This window comes from Protomyctophum parallelum (genome assembly GCF_964188405.1).
Source record: "Protomyctophum parallelum genome assembly, chromosome: 1".
In the NCBI taxonomy this organism is placed as follows: Eukaryota; Metazoa; Chordata; class Actinopteri; order Myctophiformes; family Myctophidae; genus Protomyctophum; species Protomyctophum parallelum.
The window spans coordinates 43666716-43685858 of NC_139697.1; the positions used below are offsets into that span (position 1 = coordinate 43666716).

The 19143-nt window shown below is 43.8% G+C and overlaps 1 protein-coding gene across 1 annotated transcript in view; it reads left to right on the top strand.

Moving 5' to 3' along the window:
* The window catches only part of ripor2 (RHO family interacting cell polarization regulator 2), a 110827-nt gene that overhangs the window by 62046 nt on the left and 29638 nt on the right, over positions 1-19143 (top strand). Inside the window, exons 2-6 of the mRNA XM_083789745.1 lie at positions 10093-10213; positions 13341-13496; positions 13829-13907; positions 14672-14695; positions 15049-15102. Coding sequence (XP_083645871.1) covers positions 10093-10213; positions 13341-13496; positions 13829-13907; positions 14672-14695; positions 15049-15102 — 434 coding nt within the window. The remainder of the gene's footprint in view (positions 1-10092; positions 10214-13340; positions 13497-13828; positions 13908-14671; positions 14696-15048; positions 15103-19143) is intronic.

Sequence of the window (19143 nt, forward strand, 5' to 3'; positions counted from 1 at the left end):
CACAAGGGGCCTGTTCTGACATCACAACACTCCATATTTGGGACACAGAACTCCATATATAGGAATAAAGCGACACAGAGAGACATAAAAGGGACACAGACTCTGCTACAGGTACAACTGGTATTGCATAGCCGGGTGGGGCATGGATCTCTCCCAACTTCCATCGTTATCGTCTCTGTGCTCTACAGTCGGGCACCGGTCTAGTTCAACCAATGACGAGTATAAACGAGTGCTTGTAATAAAATAATGACCACATTTGATCCAATGGAACACGGCTTCTTTTTGCTCCGTCTCCTGAAAAGTAGCTCTCTTGGACATACAAGGTTTCCACCCGACATGAGTCCACATAATGCTGCCCTTCGTGCTTAATTTGTTGTTGCGGCGCCGCTCTGTAATAATTAACGTCCACCAGGACCAGATTTGGTCTTTAGTTGAGTGTTTTATTGCAGTCAGCAGGTTCTAAAAACATTCCGCTGAGATGAAGACAGAACCCACTCACAGCTACTAGGCTGGCCATTGGATCAAAAGTTCAACTTGTCGTTGAAACAAACAAAGTAGAAGACTCCCTGTGTGCAGAATTCATTTTGGTGATTTCTCAGGCCAGCAGGCTCTTCTTCAGACCCGGCAAGGACGCTGTACTACTAGGACTTTGTAGACTCTACAAAGTCTTTACTTTATTATATAGATTTTTTTACATCATTTCCTCTACAATGTAGAGGAAATTATGTCAAAATAATCTATATAATAAAGTTTTATGAAAATATATAAATAATATAAATAAAACATGTTCTAGACATTCTAATGATCACAAAAATATATATATTACAGACTTTTTACTTACTTTTTTCAGGGTTCAAGGTCAAAGGTCATAGGTTAAAAATCATTCAAAATTGCACAGAGCCCAGAGATTTAGAAGTTGTGTGATTTTCTGCCTCTGGGGGGGGGGGGGGGGTATTTATATGCAAATATCATGACTAAACAATGAACATCAATGATGATGTTTAGATGAAAAAAGAACAAGAAAATATATATATTAAGTAATTAATAAAAAATAAAAATGTTGCAATAGTATACAACCATACCGTAGGTCTTGCAGGGTTAAAGGTGTAGTGAAACGGAAATGGTGAACAACATGAAAATGGTGTTTCAACATGAAACACCGGTCTGAAGTTTCTGAACCAATCAGAGCGTTGCATCCCTTCAGGCGATGGGACGGTAGCTAGGGACGGTGGCTAATGCTATGCGCAACAGCGTGGTATGTGTTTGTTTATAAATCAGATGGTCGGCCAGCTGTACCAGTTTACTGTTATGTGGCTTATTTCTACCCTACAGTATAATGTTTTCAGATACATATTTTAGCGTGATGATTGAGTTGAAACCGAGTAATACACTGTCTGGATGTTATCTTGAATGGAAATAAAAACGGAGTATTCTGTAATCAGTAGCAGCTGTGTTACTTGGACGGATGCGCAAATATGGGGAATTAAACGGGTGAGCTTCATTGTTATTGGCTTTTATCGATGTGTATCTCTACACATCACGCAGCACGTTTTCGTTTTAATAAATAAATAATACAATCGTTTTTATGGACCTTTTGATATAAAAACACACAGAAATGAGAATTTTCACATTTTTTTTGGCATCCATTGTCAGGTATGCCCATATGATGACCACGGATATTGTCTAAAAGTGTGAAAAACGTCTTTTTAATTTCACTGCGCCTTTAAAGGTATAGTGTAACTTTGCTTTATTGATATTTCTACCCATTTCCCTCTATACCAACACTCGTTTCTCCCTATACCAGAGGTCATCAGCCACTAGAGTATATGGTGTATTACCACACTGCTGGAGATCACTGTAGTTTGGTGTTTGTTTTGGTAGCCCAAAGACATCCCTGTCTATCAAAACAAACAGTGAAAACAACAAAATACAGTGAGAGGACAGTGTGTTTCTGCAGGTAACCACCACCGCACTACGACTACTCCAGTGGCTGATGACTGCTGGTATGAGCACCGAAGTCTGTTGTCAAAATCGGCAGAGGGCGCTAAGTCCACAGGTTCATGTACCTTTTTTTATTCGCATTGTAATCGCCATAGGGGGATGTAGATCGCCTCATATAAGAACTGTGATACTGTGATTGAAAATAAATAAGCAAATCGTCCCTGATTCCCTGCCGTTGTTGATTGTTGGGTAAACAGTACCCTCCAAATATCCATGTTTGAAATCTGAGTTTCATACTGTATATGCTATAGATCACACTATAAATAAATACTTAAATAAATAATAAGCATTTCAGACCTTTCGCTGCATAAACCGGCCACCAGGCTGACAGTGTTTAAATGTAACAGCGTACAGGTATAGCATTCCAGAGCAGCCCCAGTCATTGTCTCTTGCCCATTGGTCAGTTCAGGGGCATTCCTGCAGCCAGTGGCCCCCCTGGGTGCTCCATGTTAAGAATCTATAAATAGATAGGACCCCCCCCCCCCCCCCCCCTTCCCTCCAAGAGGGGAACAAGGCTCTAGTCTGTCCTGGGGGCCAGTGTCTTTGTGTTTCTGTCTGGGGTATCACTGTCACCTCCCTCCAGGACCAAAGGAACCGGTGTCAGGTTGCTGGTCGATTTTGTGTGTTTGTGTGTGTGTGTGTGTGTGTGTGTGTGGTGACATCTTGGTGTGTTGTGTACATACGTGCAGGTGGCCCCTGTCCTCTATAGAAAGATGGATGGATGGATGAGTGGAAAGAGCTTTCACAATGAATGAACCCCCCCCCCCCCGACAAATAGAAATGACACGAACAACACACAGACCTGACATTGTGTTCCTGACAGAGTTTTTCCACTGGTGGTGGTGAGTCTGGTGACCCGCTGAGCCCCCGACCGTCTCACTTTCTACACTATAGAAGCCTGTTCTTCTTCTCTTATCTTCCGGCAGGCTTGCAAACTCAGTGCAATGCTGCCCTCCACAGTTGGGGAGTATAACTCAGTAATATCCGTATCCCGTTCAAAAGGTAAATTAAAACAACCTGTGATTCCATCCCCTATATAGACAGTCCATTCATAGTCCATTCAGTCACTCCCCAAATCCTCCCCAGTCACGTCTTCCACGTTTAAAAAATATTTCAGCTGCTTCCAGCGCCATCTGGATCCTCTCGGACTTCCTCTTTGATTACCATTGCTATGAAAGCTATAGGAATCTTGTCTTGTCCATGCATATCTCGTTTTTATGAGCATTCCTCTTTTCCTCCTGTTTTCTTCGTTGCACGCCACAATCTTTGTGCCCCTTCCGCTTTTCTTTACAGCTTCTGCATACGACATTCCCCGTTCAGCTCTCATCTTGTGTCTCTTCACTTCCTTGATGGTCTGCAATGTATACACTTAGCTTGTTCTTCTTTGCACTCCTCTTTGCAGTCGTCTTTCCCACACCTCCCAAATACTTTTTTGCCCCTACAGACAGCCGCTACGTGCCCGTATTGTTGCCAACAGTAGCATCTTAGGCCCCTTTTCCACTAGCAAGGTGGAACCAGAACTTTCCAGAACCTGAACCTATTTTTTTTGTTCTGGGTTTGTTTCCACAGCGCACAGCGCAGTACGGCACGGTTTCAGACCAGGTTCTCAGAACCTTTTTTCGGCCCTGCTTTTGAGGTAGTACTAACACTGAGTTCTGGGAACCTATGGGCGGGGCCAGCAGCGCTGCTGCTCTCGATTGGTCGAGCTGAGGTGACAGCACCCTGAGCACTGAGGAGACCGGAGCGAGGAGAAGCGCACACAACACAACAGCGCACATTTTAAACACCTAAGTGCGACACAGCGACAGCGGACACACAGAAAAATAACCTGGAAAAGCACACAGAAACACTATGGCCACGAGAGAGGGAGAGACAGAGCTTGTGTGTGCGTGAGGGAGAGAGAGAGAGCCATAAAGCTGTCGCGACGAGTTGTTTGCTTGCAGTTGTTGTTCTACACTACAGCTAACAGCTAGGCTAACTGCAGATAGGGGTGTGTGTGCGTGTGCGTGTGTGTGTGTATGCGTGCGTGTGTCGTGTGTGTACAGTATGTGTTTGCGTGCGTGTATGTGTTTGCGTGTGTGTGCTCGCGCGCGAGAGCGCCATATGATCTATTCTAAATTGCCAGAACAGAATTTTCTTTCTTTTTCAGGGCAAGGCATTAGGCATATCATTAGGCCTACTAGAAATGTGCTGTACACAATACTACACATTGGAAGAATTAAATTCGGTGCAAGTGTAATAAATGCAATCGTGTAATAAGTATATTAGTGTAATAAGTATAATAGTGTAATAGTGTAATAAGAGTAATACAGACAGCATTTTTTTCCAATGAAATTGCCATTAGATGGTATACTATTTCCCCCCAAAACAGCTCCTCTCGTCTTTTTTTCTCCTCATCTTTTTTCTCGTCTCGTCTTATTTTTCTCGTCTCGTTTCGTCTCGTCTTTTTTCTCTCATCTCGTCTTTTATTTCTCATCGCATTTCTTTTCTCGTCTCGTCCTTTTTTCTCGTCTCACCACGCATCAAGGAAGCAGGCACGACTGCAATTCATCTTAATGTCTTTTATCGGGTGCACGGTCTGGGAAGAACCTGTTAAACAAGAGAATACCAGCACTCACGGAACTGTCCTTAAAGGAACTTTATTGTTTCGATTTCCCAGAGTATAATTTTTCAGTTCCTTGTTCCTTGTTCCTTGTATATATATTTTTTTTACCTTCCTTGTCTGGTTAAATGTGGTAATGTGTAAAAAGGCTGAGTCACACTTGTTGTTCACAGCGCACACCTGACAAAAGACTTAACAGGTTCTTGAAAGTTCTGGGTTCTGGTTATATGGAAACAGAAGCAGAACTTGGTTCTGGAACTTCACAGGTTCCTGGTAGTTCTGGGATCTGGAAAGTTCTAGTTCTGGTTCTTGTTCCACCCCATAGTGGAAAAGAGGCCTTAGTGGAGCTCTCTCATAAGGCCTCACCCTATAACTCATTCAAGATGTATTTGTTCTGGTATCTCCCTTTCAAATGACAAGCACACTAACTTGGTGTCCTCCCGAAGTCCTTCCTTAAACCACGTCAGCCTCAGTGCACATCGGCCATCACTTCCTTCATCACTTTCTGACATGTTTCTTTCTTTTCTTTTCTTTTTATTTCGATGCTCTCTCGTTCTCCAAATCCTCCTCCGATGTTGAGTCCATTTCGAACTACCCGCCGTGCGCTGTCTACCACCTGTGTCCCTGGCCGCCGTTCATCGGCTGTGTCAAAGCCTGTTCACATGACTGAATGCAATTTAACCCATTCTGACCTGAGATCAGATTCATACGAGGTTTCCGCCGGACACACACTGGTCTGATGAACCCATTCTGACCTGAGATCAGATTCATACGAGGTTTCCGCCGGACACACACTGGTCTGATGAACCCATTCTGACCTGAGATCAGATTCTAAAAATGTCAGTCGTTCTTCGATTTTTCAAAAAATAGCAGACCTACAAGCTCGTATCGCGCCACTCGGTGGCGCGATATGAGCTTGTAGATCTGCTATTTTTCAATAGCTAAAGCATAACATGATGCTGACACCAAAATGGGTGCCCGGTCAGAATGGGTTAAAGAATCACACTCGTGTGAAGTGAGGGGTTATCATCACACAACATCATACTTCACATTCCGTGCTCAGCCCATCAAATCATCGCTATGGGGTACACACATTGCTCAGCCCATCAAATCATCTCGATGGGGTACACACAAACGGACAAAGCTGGGCATAGGACGGGCTAGCGCCCCTCAAAAAGGACATAATTTGCAGTTGTTGCTAGGGCTGTCGCGATTACACATTTAAGTGAACGATTAATTGCCACACAAATAGTTGTGATTAACAATTTAATTGGGTTTTTTGGCATTGGACATGGAACATTTGATATGAATCTAAATTACATTTCTGACTTACTTTAAAAAAGTAACCGCTTTTTGAAGGGTGCTAGGCTGCTAGCCCCTCCTATGCCTGGCTTTGTGTGAATCATAGCGATGGCCGATCACCCCATATCAATGAGTTGATTGGCTGAGGAAAGTACGTATTGAGGATAAAAAATGACTACAGAAAAGTGAAGACGGAGGACAATCACAAATGTGAGGTTTGCAAAAATGAATGCATTGATTGATTGTTGATTACTTTACTAACAAACGGCACAGCAAATACAATGAGGATAACGCGACAGCAAATCACTGGGGGATTGTTTCCATTGTGGACCCGTCTGTGTACTCAATTAATCATCAATAGCCTACATACAATACAATGCATATCATCATCATCAACAAAACCAACAGCAACAATAGGTGTATGTAGCGAGGGGGGGGCAGATATACCCCTCGGCTTGTTGACGGAGTGCGATGTGTTTGACTCTCTGGGCTGTATTTTGCGTGTCTTAAGTACCACGTCTTATTACTTAACTTAAGACCTTGAGGCGTGATCAATGCCATTACCTATTCTGAGTGGCCAAGGAGCATTGACCACGCCTCCAGGTCTTAAGTTAAGTAATAAGACCTGGTACTTAAGACACGCAAAATACAGCCCTCTGTGGGCAATCTATTAAGGCAGTGGTTTTCAGCCCTTTTCATATCAAAGCCCAGTATGTATTGGGTATTTACTATTTGAGCCACGGACCACCATTTTATGAGATTTAGCCGCTCGGATCCAAAACGAACGAATATTTTGTTGTCGTTGGACAAGATTCTGTATTGATGTTGGTACCATTAGGAGAGATAACAGGCCAAACGTTGAATTGTGTAGACTTCTTGTAAATTAAGCAATGCAGATGTGTGACAATAATGTAACTCTTGAGAGCGTGAAATGAAACCTTTGGTTTGTCATATTGTCAGTCTCAGATAGGTTTGTCCCCTCTCAAACGAGCACTTGGTCGGGCAACGTGAAAGCAAGCAAACTACAAACTTTTATTTGGGCAACCCTTGGTGTCAACGCCTGCTAATCCCCCTGCCCCCCCCCCCCTCTCTCTCTCTCTCTCTCTCTCTCTCTCTCTCTCTCTCCCCCCCCCCCCCCCCCCCCCCCTTCAGGTATGTAGTGAACTCATGGTAGAGCTGGTGTGTGTTGCCATGAAGGAAACACTTGTTCCTTCCTGTGTGTGTGTTTGTGCGTGTGCGCGTATGCGTGGGCGGTACCTCCAGCACTTGCGCAGGGGTCATCTGCCGGTCGTCCATGGCCACACTGGGGCTGCCTTCAAGTCAGCTGAACGCTGACGTTTATTTGAACGGAGTTGGTGTGGATTTACATGGCTGTTAACAGAAATGAACAGAAATATCATGTGATAAATGACATGGTATCGCATATAGCCTGGCATACTCGTGACGATCAATCACTTATTTCAATGTTAAATAATCGATTTTCACTCAACCAACTTTTGTTCTGTTTTGTCGTGTGTGTGTGTGTGTGTGTGTATATATGGATGTACTGTTTGTATTGTTTGTGTACTGTATTGTATGTACTGTTCATTTGTGTTGAGGACCCCCTCGAAAATGAGATAAGGCATCTCAAGGGGATTATCCTTTCAATAAAGGTATATATATACTTATGTAGGTGCCCGGACCGCTACACTAGCCATGCAATGCCACCCGGGGCCATCAATGAAAAATATTAACCAGAACTTGTGACGAAATCACTACACTGGAACCATGCTTGTTTGAGCTTGTCGAGCTGTGTTTGATGTTTTTATGTGACGTGCGTATGATCTGTATGAAGTAATAGGGCATTAATTTACAGAATAAAAAAATAAACATTAATGTTTAACCCATTCTGACCTTGCACCCATTTTGGTGTTGGCATCATGTTATGCTTTAGCTATTTAAAAATAGCAGATCTACAAGCTCATATCGCGCCACCGAGTGGCGCGATACGAGCTTGTAGGTCTGCTATTTTTTGAAAAATCGAAGAGCGACTGACATTTTTAGAATCTGATCTCAGGTCAGAATGGGTTAAAAGAAAACATTAAAATATGGAGATAAGAGGTTTCTGCCCGACAGCAACGATATACAAGACCGTATATGAACTTTTATATTCTTTTTAACTTGGCGCTTCCCTTTGTTTCTGGGGTCTCTGATGTTAACATTATTACCCACCCACCCCCCCCTTGAGGGTCTATTTACAGCCCTCTCCCTCTGTCTAATGTCCAACATCGCCAAATTGAAGAAAACAAAAGCCTTTGTGGTCTCCTGACAGGCTCGTGCTAGCTAAATATAGCCGCGGACTCTGGTTGAGGGAGAGGAGAGGAGAGGAGAGAGGATGTCACTCTATTGCAGGCTTATTAGATAAGTGGCTGCTAGAATTGGTGTAGATTGGCTTTCCAGGAATTTGCTCCGCGTGGAATTAGATTTTATAGGGGTGCAGTGCGTACAATGGCGGCTAAACGTCTAGAGGCCTGGTAACTGGTAATCTTTTGTTGTAGGATGCTGTGCTTTTACCTACAGTATATACCATTGTTGTTTACATGCGTTTTGTAACCTTTTTACAAAATGCAGTGTTGACGCCTGTGGTTTCCAAGTCGCACCTAGCCGGAATTATTTTCTTCTCAAACGGAAGTGTGTTGCAGACGGCTTCTTACACAAGGTTGTTATTACCCTGCTTGAACCCCGGGTGTACAAAACAACTTCGACATTGACAAAAACATCACACAAAATCTAAGGCACTAATATCTGATCTTGTCCCCTGAACTGACATATAGTTTTGGACCCCAAAGGAAATAAATAAATAAATAAAAGAATGAGGCATCTTAGGTTATGTCAACATTGTGCAACCACACAAAGTCAGTCTCTGTCAGTCCTGGTGGAAAAACATATGTACAGATCCCACAAAGCGCACACACACACACACACACACACACACACACACACACACACACACACACACAGGCCACCACGTGCACAGAGGGTTATTGGTGGTTGACACCTGACAGAAGGTGTGAAAGAGTAACAGGTGTGAAAGAGTAACAGTTTCAGTGTTGCCATGTCTTATTATTATAAGCAACCATAGGCTTGTAATTCTGTGAAGTCACTTGTAAATATTGGTAGCTGCGGAATGCATTTTATTTTTTTCCTTTAGTTTTTTTTTTTTTTTAGGTGGGCCGTCCCATACCAGATTTGTGTTGTTAAAATGTTTAAAAAGGCTCATGCATCACATGGTATGAGCTTGTAGATTTGCCATTTGCAAATAGCGGATGCATTGTACGTTTAAAGTGCTCCCTTGGCCTAAGTGTGTTGGCTTCTTCTGGGCTTTGTTTTCATAGACCTGGCTGCTTGTTTCTCTCTCTCTCTCGCACAATCTGGCAACACCGGTGTTGTTAACACGCTCCCGGGTGACAGACGGGGCCGGAGGAGAGCAGACATGTTGGCACAGGCTCTGAATGCTGCTAGTCCACATCGCACAGGGCCACCATCATCTTCGTCATCTTCATCATCACTGCCACATCGCTGCCACCGCTGCGACCGCAGCCGGCCTTGCATTGCACAATGACTATGCACTCCAGTGAAACATCACCCACAGAATATTTGAGGTTGACTGACTCGGTGTCGGCTGAACTTTTACGCATATCTTAAGCCTGTACTTGTACTTGGAAATAGGCCTATCTATCTACGTGCTCACGGCACGTTGTGATGTGAAGTGACGCGCCGCTGTCTGTTTTGCCGGGTCAGCGGACGGCCACCGTTAATCCATGTTGCTTCCGCTTCCGCTTGTGCAGATACGTTTCTTTCCCCTTTAGAGACGATTGGCTAGAAGACCTGTGTAGAAGTGACTCAGGGAAATAAGGAACCTTATGCCACAGAGGTGCTGTGGAGTGTGCTGTGGGTCCTTCTAATGCCATGTCTAGAGATGTTAGCTAGCCTCTGGGTCCTTCTAATGCCATGTCTAGAGATGTTGGCTAGCCTCTGGGTCCTTCTAACGCCATGTCTAGAGATGTTAGCTAGCCTCTGGGTCCTTCTAACGCCATGTCTAGAGATGTTGGCTAGCCTCTGGGTCCTTCTAACGCCATGTCTAGAGATGTTAGCTAGCCTCTGGGTCCTTCTAACGCCATGTCTTTTGTCCTCGTCTCTTCCTCCAGGAGTGTCTTCCCGCGTCCCGGAGATCATGGCGGCAGGCACCCACTCCCCTGGAGGACCCAATGGGATCATCCGGAGCCAGTCGTTCGCCGGCTTCAGCACGCTGCAGGAGAGACGCTCGCGGTGAGTATCCAGCCCTGAATGTTCAAAGTTCCGTTTTCTTTTTTTCCGCCACCAAGTGGGGCGCTATGAGCTTGTAGTTCTGCTTGTAGGTCTTCTTGTAGGTCTGCTATTTTTGAAAAATCGAAGAACCACTGACACAGAAACATAGCTTTTTCAGAAAACTGTCAGGAGGTAGAAGACATTTTTTTTAAATCTGATCTCAGGTCAAAATGGGTTAAAAACGTGTGATTTGGGTTCGAAGAACGTAAAATGAGCGGCCCTGGCATCGTTATAACATGAGAGCAGGGCGGCTCATCTCGGCGAGGACAGTCGCCCATTCCATCAGCTACTGCACATTATTATTATTATTATTATTATTATTATTATTATTATTATTATTATTATTATTATTATTATTATTATTATTATTATTATCTCCAAGGCTCTCCAGCAAGCCCAAGCAGGCCTACAGGTTCCCGCGAGGATTAAACACTCTCAGGAGACGATAGAACCAGTTTCATGTCTGTTACATAACGGTGCCACCACCAACACCCCATGTCCGTATACGCTCCCTTATGCCTAATTTGGGTCTAAAAACCATTAACACAGGAAGCTGTTTTAACAGCTCCGCCAATTGTTCCTTTGTCACTTCATACTATACAGCGGCACACACAAGTATCAGAAGTTGCACATCTGCAGGCTGGAAACGCGTTGCGAGTGAGCTTGTAGATCTTGTATACTTTTGATACTTGTGCATTTGAATCCTGAAGTTACAGTTTTGGACATGAAGTTTCCACACGACAGGGTCGAAATATCATACATTTTTATCACAGAAACCTTGTATCTCCACATTTAATCATTTTATGTTATGTTTCTTAAGTTAATGCAACATTATACGCTTTGTCAAATGACAGCGTCACACAAAAGTAGCGAAAAGAGTCCTATATCTACAAGCTCACTATTTAGCTATTTCTGAAATATTGAACCAATGAAAAGTATTAACACGAGCCTGTGACTCAATAATACCTGCATTGAGAAACAGTTTTATGGTATTTGTACCGTATTTCCATTTCCTAAAAAAGTACAGTTAGTTTTGTTGGTACAAGGTCTGGACAGCGCTGATAGTCCTACAGGAGGTGCAGGTGTTTGGGTGCAGACGGTGTGTGTTTGAGCCACGGCTGTCAATAGAATGGACGTAATTGGTTGGAATGAATGCAGCATGGGCGAGGTGACAGCGCGTGACGTTCTGCCATTCTGCTAACGAGCAGGGTGCAGAGTTGTGTGTGTGTGTGTGTGTGTGTGTGTGTGTGTGTGTGTGTGTGTGTGTGTGTGTGTGTGTGTGTGTGTGTGTGTGTGTGTGTGTGTGTGTGTGTGTGTGTGTGTGTGTGTGTGTGTGTGTGTGTGTGTGTGTGTGTGTGTGTGTGTGTGTGTGTGTGTGTGTGTGCGGTTGCGTTGTCTCTCGTTCCGCGTGTGTGTGTCGGATGTGTACACGGCTACTTGCGGCGTCTGTGTGACTATGGTGTGTGTGTGCATGAAGGCCCGGGCCATATGTGTGTGTGTGTGTGTGTGTGTGTGTGTGTGTGTGTGTGTGTGTGGGGTGTGGTCTGTCTGTGATTGCGTGCATTGTAGTCAGTGAGCAAGCACTGAAACCATGAGTATGTTGTGTTGTGCTACTGCTTATGCATGCGTGAACATGACTGAGTGTGTGCATGAAGGGCCATATACTGTGTGTGTGTGTGTGTGTGTGTGTGCGTGCGTGCGTGTGTGTGTGTGTGTGTGTGCGTGCGTGCATTTATGCATGTGTGCGACTGCCAAGGCTGCACAATGTCGTCGCTCAGTGCGCCCTAGATTTATATACAGATTGGACATTTTGTTTTCTGGCATCAATCCCAATCTACACTGTACAAATCCCGGGGGGGCCGGGCCGATTACGGCGAGCCGCCCCACGTCAGAAATGATTGAGAAATGACAGAGTTACCGTGTGGGGGTCCCTCTACTGTACTGTACTGTACTGTACTGTACTGTACTGTACTGTACTGTACTGTACTGTACTGTACTGTACTGTACTGTACTGTCACTGTACTGTACTGGCACACCCGAAATCATAATATATATACAGTTAATATGCGTGTTTGTGTGTGTGTTAGGTTGCGCACAGGTGGCGAAAACCATGCTATTTTCGTGCTCAGACCCAGGCACCCACCCAGCCACCCACACACATAGCTCCGTAAGGGAGTGGTTGCACTACTCAGACCCATCTTAACCCATTCTGACCTGAGATCAGATTCATACAAGGTTTTCCACTGGACACACACTGGTCTGATTAACCCATTCTGACCTGAGATCAGATTCTAAAAATGTCAGTCGTTCTTCGATTTTTCAAAAATAGCAGACCTACAAGCTCGTATCGCGCCACTCGGTGGCGCGATATGAGCTTGTAGATCTGCTATTTTTAAATAGCTAAAGCATAACATGATGCTGACACTAAAATGGGTGCCCGGTCAGAATGGGTTAAGTGAGTGGTACTGTACTGTACTGTACTGTACTGTACTGTACTGTACTGTACTGTACTGTACTGTACTGTACTGTACTGTACTGTACTGTACTGTACTGTACTGTACTGTACTGTACTGTACTGTACTGTACTGTACTGTACTGTACTGTAGCAGTAACTTTATCTGTAACATTATAACCATGGTTACCAGGTAACACTGTAACATCAGCTGGCTGTGGTTTATGCTGATCGTTATGGGCTTAGCCTGCTACTGTCTTCCTTGCATCAGGCAGGGTGTTTGTAAAGGGTGTATAATATGTCTGTATACTGTATTATTTATCGACTGTGTGCACCAGGTGTGTGTGTGTGTGTGTGTGTGTGTGTGTGTGTGGGGGGGGGGGGGGGGCGTTGTGTGTGTGTGTGTGTGTTGCTTTTGCACTTGACATTCGTGCAAATGGGACCCCCTTTCAAACACTTTTTAGACGAAATGTTCCGAAATTCTTTCACCATGCAAAAGAGCGTAGTGGCAAAGAAGTGCAAAGAACTGAATCATTGCAGACAGAGGAAGCCTGACCCATTGTATTGTGTGTGTGTGTGTGTGTGTGTGTGTGTGTGTGTGTGTGTGTGTGTGTGTGTGTGTGTGCGTGTGCGCAGGTGTAACTCGTTCATGGGGAACTCTGCGGTGCAGAAGAAGACCCCGTCGAAGCCCAAGAAAGCCCACCTGTCAGGACACAAGGGGGGCAGCGCCTCCAGAGAGCCTCAACCCAAACGACTGGAGGACGTTTACAATGCACTGAAACAAGGCCTGGAGTGAGTCCAGCTATACTGTCTGTCTGCATGTATACTGTCAGTAGTACTCCTTTAAGATTAAACCTCCTCTTAAAACAATCTTCATAATGTCTAACCTCATGCACATACCGTACCATACCAGCTGTATTATGCTGTGAGTTTATGCCGATATATCTTAGATGTCTGCCTCCCCTTGACATGTGTCTCTGTTTTTCCTTTTAAGTGTTCATTTGGGAAGAAAACTAAAATACCTCTCTGTCAGTGAGTAGTATATGATTTAATTCTCTCTCTCCCTCTCCCTCTCCCTCTCCCTCGTCCTCTTCCTCTTCCTCTCTCTCCTCTCTCTCTCTCAGTGAGTATCTGGAAGTCCATCAGACAGAGTTGGACAAACTCACCTCGTTGATGAAGGACATGAAGAGGAACTCTCGCCTGGTGAGACATGACGTCTTCTAGTTTAGTTTGAGTTCATTTTCCATCATCATCAACAATATAACACATCGTTACAATTTCACATTACATGATCAAGCATTTCTGTTTGGTTGATCGAAAAGGCATAGGCAGAGGCCAAAACGTATGAATGCCTATCCTTAATACATGTGGGTTTACCCTATAGCTCTGCTGTCCAACCCTAGCCTGGAAACCAGAGGAATCTGCCACAGGAAAAATAAGAATCCTTGGGGCATTGGTCTGGCACTCCTCAGTTTGAATTACATTTAGCTCACCCCAGGGTTGTGGGTTGACCAATTAACCCATTCTGACCTGAGATCATATACGATCATTTCCACTGATCACACACTGGTCTGATTAACCCATTCTGACCTGAGATCAGATTCTAGAAATGTCAGTCGCTCTTCGATTTTTCAAAAATAGCAGACCTACAAGTTCGTATCGCGCCACTCGGTGGCGCGATATGAGCTTGTAGATCTGCTATTTTTAAATAGCTAAAGCATAACATGATGCTGACACCAAAATGGGTGCCCGAATGTGTCAGAATGGGTTAAAACTGAGACTTTTTTTGCTGTGAAATCTGTTACGCCCTACGGAAATGAATCCTCCACATCGAAGTTCCAGACTAATATCTACGCCATGCCAGGCTAGTCCAACCCCGTCCAAACTGTACCTCCATGTTGGATATAGTCTTTATTTAATGAAATCAGACGTGTTAATAACTCGTCATCCTTGTGTTTTCTCTCCAGGGAGTACTGTATGATCTGGACAAGGTGAGTTATGGGCTTTTAGTTTAAATCTTTACCTCATAACACCTGTGGGCTTTTGTTTAGTTGGGAAAGGTACATTTATGGGAATTAGCAACCATATGAGACAAAGGCATTGAGAGTGTGACATTTAGTGGCTGAACCTTGTCTTATTGCACCTTGCAACCTATACGATGGTAATATTTCAATCCAGGAACATGCTCTGTGTCCCGTGTGCCTAGTTGTTGCTATATACATGTAGCAGCATATATACATACATATATTTTTTAACATTTTTTTAATAACAATTTGGGTTTTAGAGGGTGTTTTTAGAGTGGGCCTCAGGTCTAAATAGTGTGTGTTGTGCCTCTTGTCTGCAGCAAATCAAAACCATCGAGCGATACATGAGACGCCTGGAGTTCCACATGAGCAAGGTAGGTGGACTCTAGGATGGGCTATCTTCCTAAATTAAACATCTTTGGCATTACCTAACTTGGCATGATGTCACAGTTTCTTTATTATTATTTTTGTTTTGCCCCCAATTGTTTGGTCCCCAATTTAGTCATATTCGTAATTGATTCCTACACACTTGTGTGTGTTGTCATTGCTATTGTGTCCTACTGGCTCACCTGCCAGTGAGGAGCCCCCACCGGGAGGGTGTGCAGCCTTCACCATACTCCTTGCGCCCAACACTCCCCGCTGACAGGCGCCGCTCCACAGCATGTAGAGTACAGTGACAAATATCACCCTCCCTGGCCAGCTTCGCTCCCCCCGAACAGTCACGGGCCAATTGTGTTCGTCTAGACACTTAAGGGACTTGACGAAGCCAGATGCACCGGATGTCACAGTGTCTGCATGTGCGTCACACGTCTTTCTTTCCTGGAGATCTTTTAGGCTTGCATGGCACAACGCACACCAATGTCGGCTAAATCTAGTCATTAAAAAGTCATTAAAGGTTTTATGACATTAATTTTCATTTTTATTTTTTATTTTAGGTTTTATGACCTCAATAACACCCAAAAAACCTGAACTTTGAACATTAAGTGGATTTTATGTAGTCTGAAGTTTTATTTGGGTTTTTTTGGGCCTTTTGAGCTACAATGAAAACAGGCAACACAGTGAAACAGTGACATCTGCTGGCAAATCCCATTGACATAATATATGGGATTTGCAGTAAGTGATGTCACTTACTGCCGGCAAATCAGAGCACCTGTTTGAGCCAGAAAACCCCAGATCACAGAAAATCTACTGAATGTTAAAAGTTCATGTTTTTTGGGTGCAATTGAGATTAGAAAACCTAAAAAAAACAAGAACAATTCCAAAACCTTTTTTTTTAATGTCACAATCCCTTTAACCTATTAAGCCCTCTACAGGGATCCCCCTGTGCTCTGTACTACACCCCCTAACATCCCCCCCCCCCTCTACACCAAATCTCTTTGCTGAACATCGCTGATCTACAGTGCCCACAGTGAGTCGCGTTGTGACCTGCCGTGAACTTGTATAGATCGGCAAACTGAACGTTCACCTGTAATGACGTCGACAGAACAGGCACGCTATAGGGATTCATGCCATGACTCAGCCATGCGTCATCTATTATGATTTAATCCGTGTTAAGGACACAAGGACTTAACAAAAGGATCACAAGTTAAGCCATGGATTGAATGGGGGTGAAACAAGGAATATCCAAAATGTATTGGGGAAAACCCCAGCTGTCTTCAGCCATACATGCTTGGCTTTGTGTTTGGAAAGTGTGTTGTTATGTTTGGTTATGGAGCTGCTGGTTTGTGGTGAGGTGTGTGGGCGGGGTGCCAGCCCTGTGTCTCTGTGTGTGTGTGTGTGAGTCTCTCTCACTCTTTTACGGTTGGACTGAATTCAATTAAACGCAACTCGAATTGCCTGCCTGTGTAATTCACACAACACTGAGCATTAACTAAGAACATTTATGAACGTGACGGTGAAGGAAAACAGTGCGCGTATAACTAATAATACACACGGCAGAGGCAACAAAGCAGAATTGTGTAACCATCGCAGGTACACTGTGGCCTCATGCACCTCAAAACATTATATAGACTGTCAGGGTGGAAAACTCATATGTCCAAAACGTGTTACTTTTCAGGGTTTACTTTAAAACATAGCAAAAGTAGCAGATCGACAAGCTCGAAACGCTTGTAGATCTGCAACTTTTAATGCTTTTGCATGCTGCTGTAGCATGACCAAGTAGGGCGTGGAGATAGGTTTCTGTCCGACAGCAACGATATATATGCCCTGAGGCGACAGCGGCCATGATGACCCACTCACATCTTTTTGGACTTTGTCGATTGGCAGTGTCATGCAAAAGTATCAAAAATAAATAGGAGATTTACAAGTTCAAAATGCATTGCGGCGCATTGTGATGTGTAGATCTGCTGTTTTCATGTATAGATCTGCTATATAACGATTTGAACATAGCAGAGTTAGAATGGCATGTCCAGATTAGAATATGGATTCCATGGTGAAAGTGGTTAAGTGTGTCTGTGGGGTTTATTAAAACCCATTGAGACCTGAGACCAGATTCTACAAATGTCTTCTAAATCATTTCCCCGAAAAACCTGTTTCTATATCAGTGGTTCTCAAACTATTTCATTCCCCAGAATGAGATGTATTTGGCCGCCGACACCCATCTGAAAATATGTTGTACCAGGGACCTCCCAGGAGCAAAGATTTGAGTTTCAATGTTTGCTAGTGAAAGAATTAAAAGATTTTCACGATGTTTCTAAAATAGCAGATCTACAAGCTCGTAGCGTGGCACTTGGTGCCGTGCTCTAAGCTTGCATATCTGCTGTTTCTCAACAGCTGAAGTTTAAAATAATGGTTAAAGTGCTTAAAGGAGAATTCCATACTAAAAGGCTTTCTTACCTTTCTTTGTAGTTGTTACGTCCCCAGACTCCCCACCAAAGAGGTCCAGGTGTTATTTTGTGCAAAAGCTCCCCTACTATAAGCCCTAAATGAATTGCATTGAATTGAATGGGAATTGAATGGGGCTATGTGCTAATTCGCTTATTTCCATCGCTCAAAATTATATTTTCTTTGTATATATCCTCTCTTCATAATGTAAATAATATCCCAAGCGGCACACTTTACTACTTATTTTGATGGAAATAAGCGAACTAGCATAACACCCCATAGCCCCATTCAATTCCCATTCAATGCAATGCAATTCATTGAAGGCTTATGCTAGGGAAAATAGCCAATAAGGAGTTTTTGCATAAAAAAACACCTGGACCTCTTTGGTGGGGACGTAACAACTACAAAGAAAGATAAGAAAGCATTCTAGCATGGAATTCTCCTTTAAACGCTAAGGTGACACAGATGTGTTCCAGGTCTTAAAGGGCTAATATGTAACCAATGAAAAGTATTAACTTAACCGTCTTCCTGCCATTGCCGAAGCCCTTCGGCAATCAAAGCCTCAATTTGATAATACACCTTGCTGCCATTGCCGTAGCCCTTCGGCAATTATACTTTTATAGCGCATATGATCGATCACGCCATAATGCTACTCACGTTAGCCGGTTAGCTAGCAGTGTTGTTAGCACTGCACTGGCTCGTTCAGATTAGATCGCGGTCGCCATAAGAATCCATTCTATCCGTTTCTTTCAATCGCCTGTATCTCCTATTCCTTGTCCCAGATGGCATTTTTGGTCAAAACAGCGTTTCTTTGACGGCACAGAGCCGACGTTGTGGAGTGCTATATGTACCGGCATTGATTCGATTATGTAAACAAAGGTTGTCTTGGCAACGTAAAGCTGGCAGGGATAAGCTCACTTCCGGTTGAGGCAAAATGTGGCTTTTCAAAATAAGAGCTCAAATTAAAAAAATGCTGGCATGAATTAGGTCCTAATTTCTCAATAAATGGCAGCAGTAAAAGGGTTAACAAGATCTTGAGACTAAATAACTATTAGTATACAGATTGTAACGGCTTTGGACATTTCCACCTGACAGCAACAATCTATAAAAATATAATACATTCATTTCATAACCAATGACATACATTCTTTAAACTGCCTTTTATCATTGTCTAGTGGTCCCTATGATCTGACATGCGAGCGCACACACACACACACACACACACACACACACACACACACACACACACACACACACACACACACACACACACCAGTGTTGTTCTAGAGGTAACCATGGTTACCTGGAGAAGTGTTCCTTTTCAAATCTTGAAGTGCACAGTAGACATCTACTGGGAGATGTTAACCCTTTACACACACACACACACACACACACACACACACACACACACACACACACACACACACACACACACACCAATCAGTGGACCGGCGTGGTCACGTTGCCAAGTGTTGTGTTGGCAATGGCATTGAGGATGTAGGTCAAGGCAGTCAGTGGAGCAGAGCGAGATAGGGGGGGGGGGCTATACTTTGATGATGAGGACCATTGTAGGTGTGTGTGTGTGTGTGTGT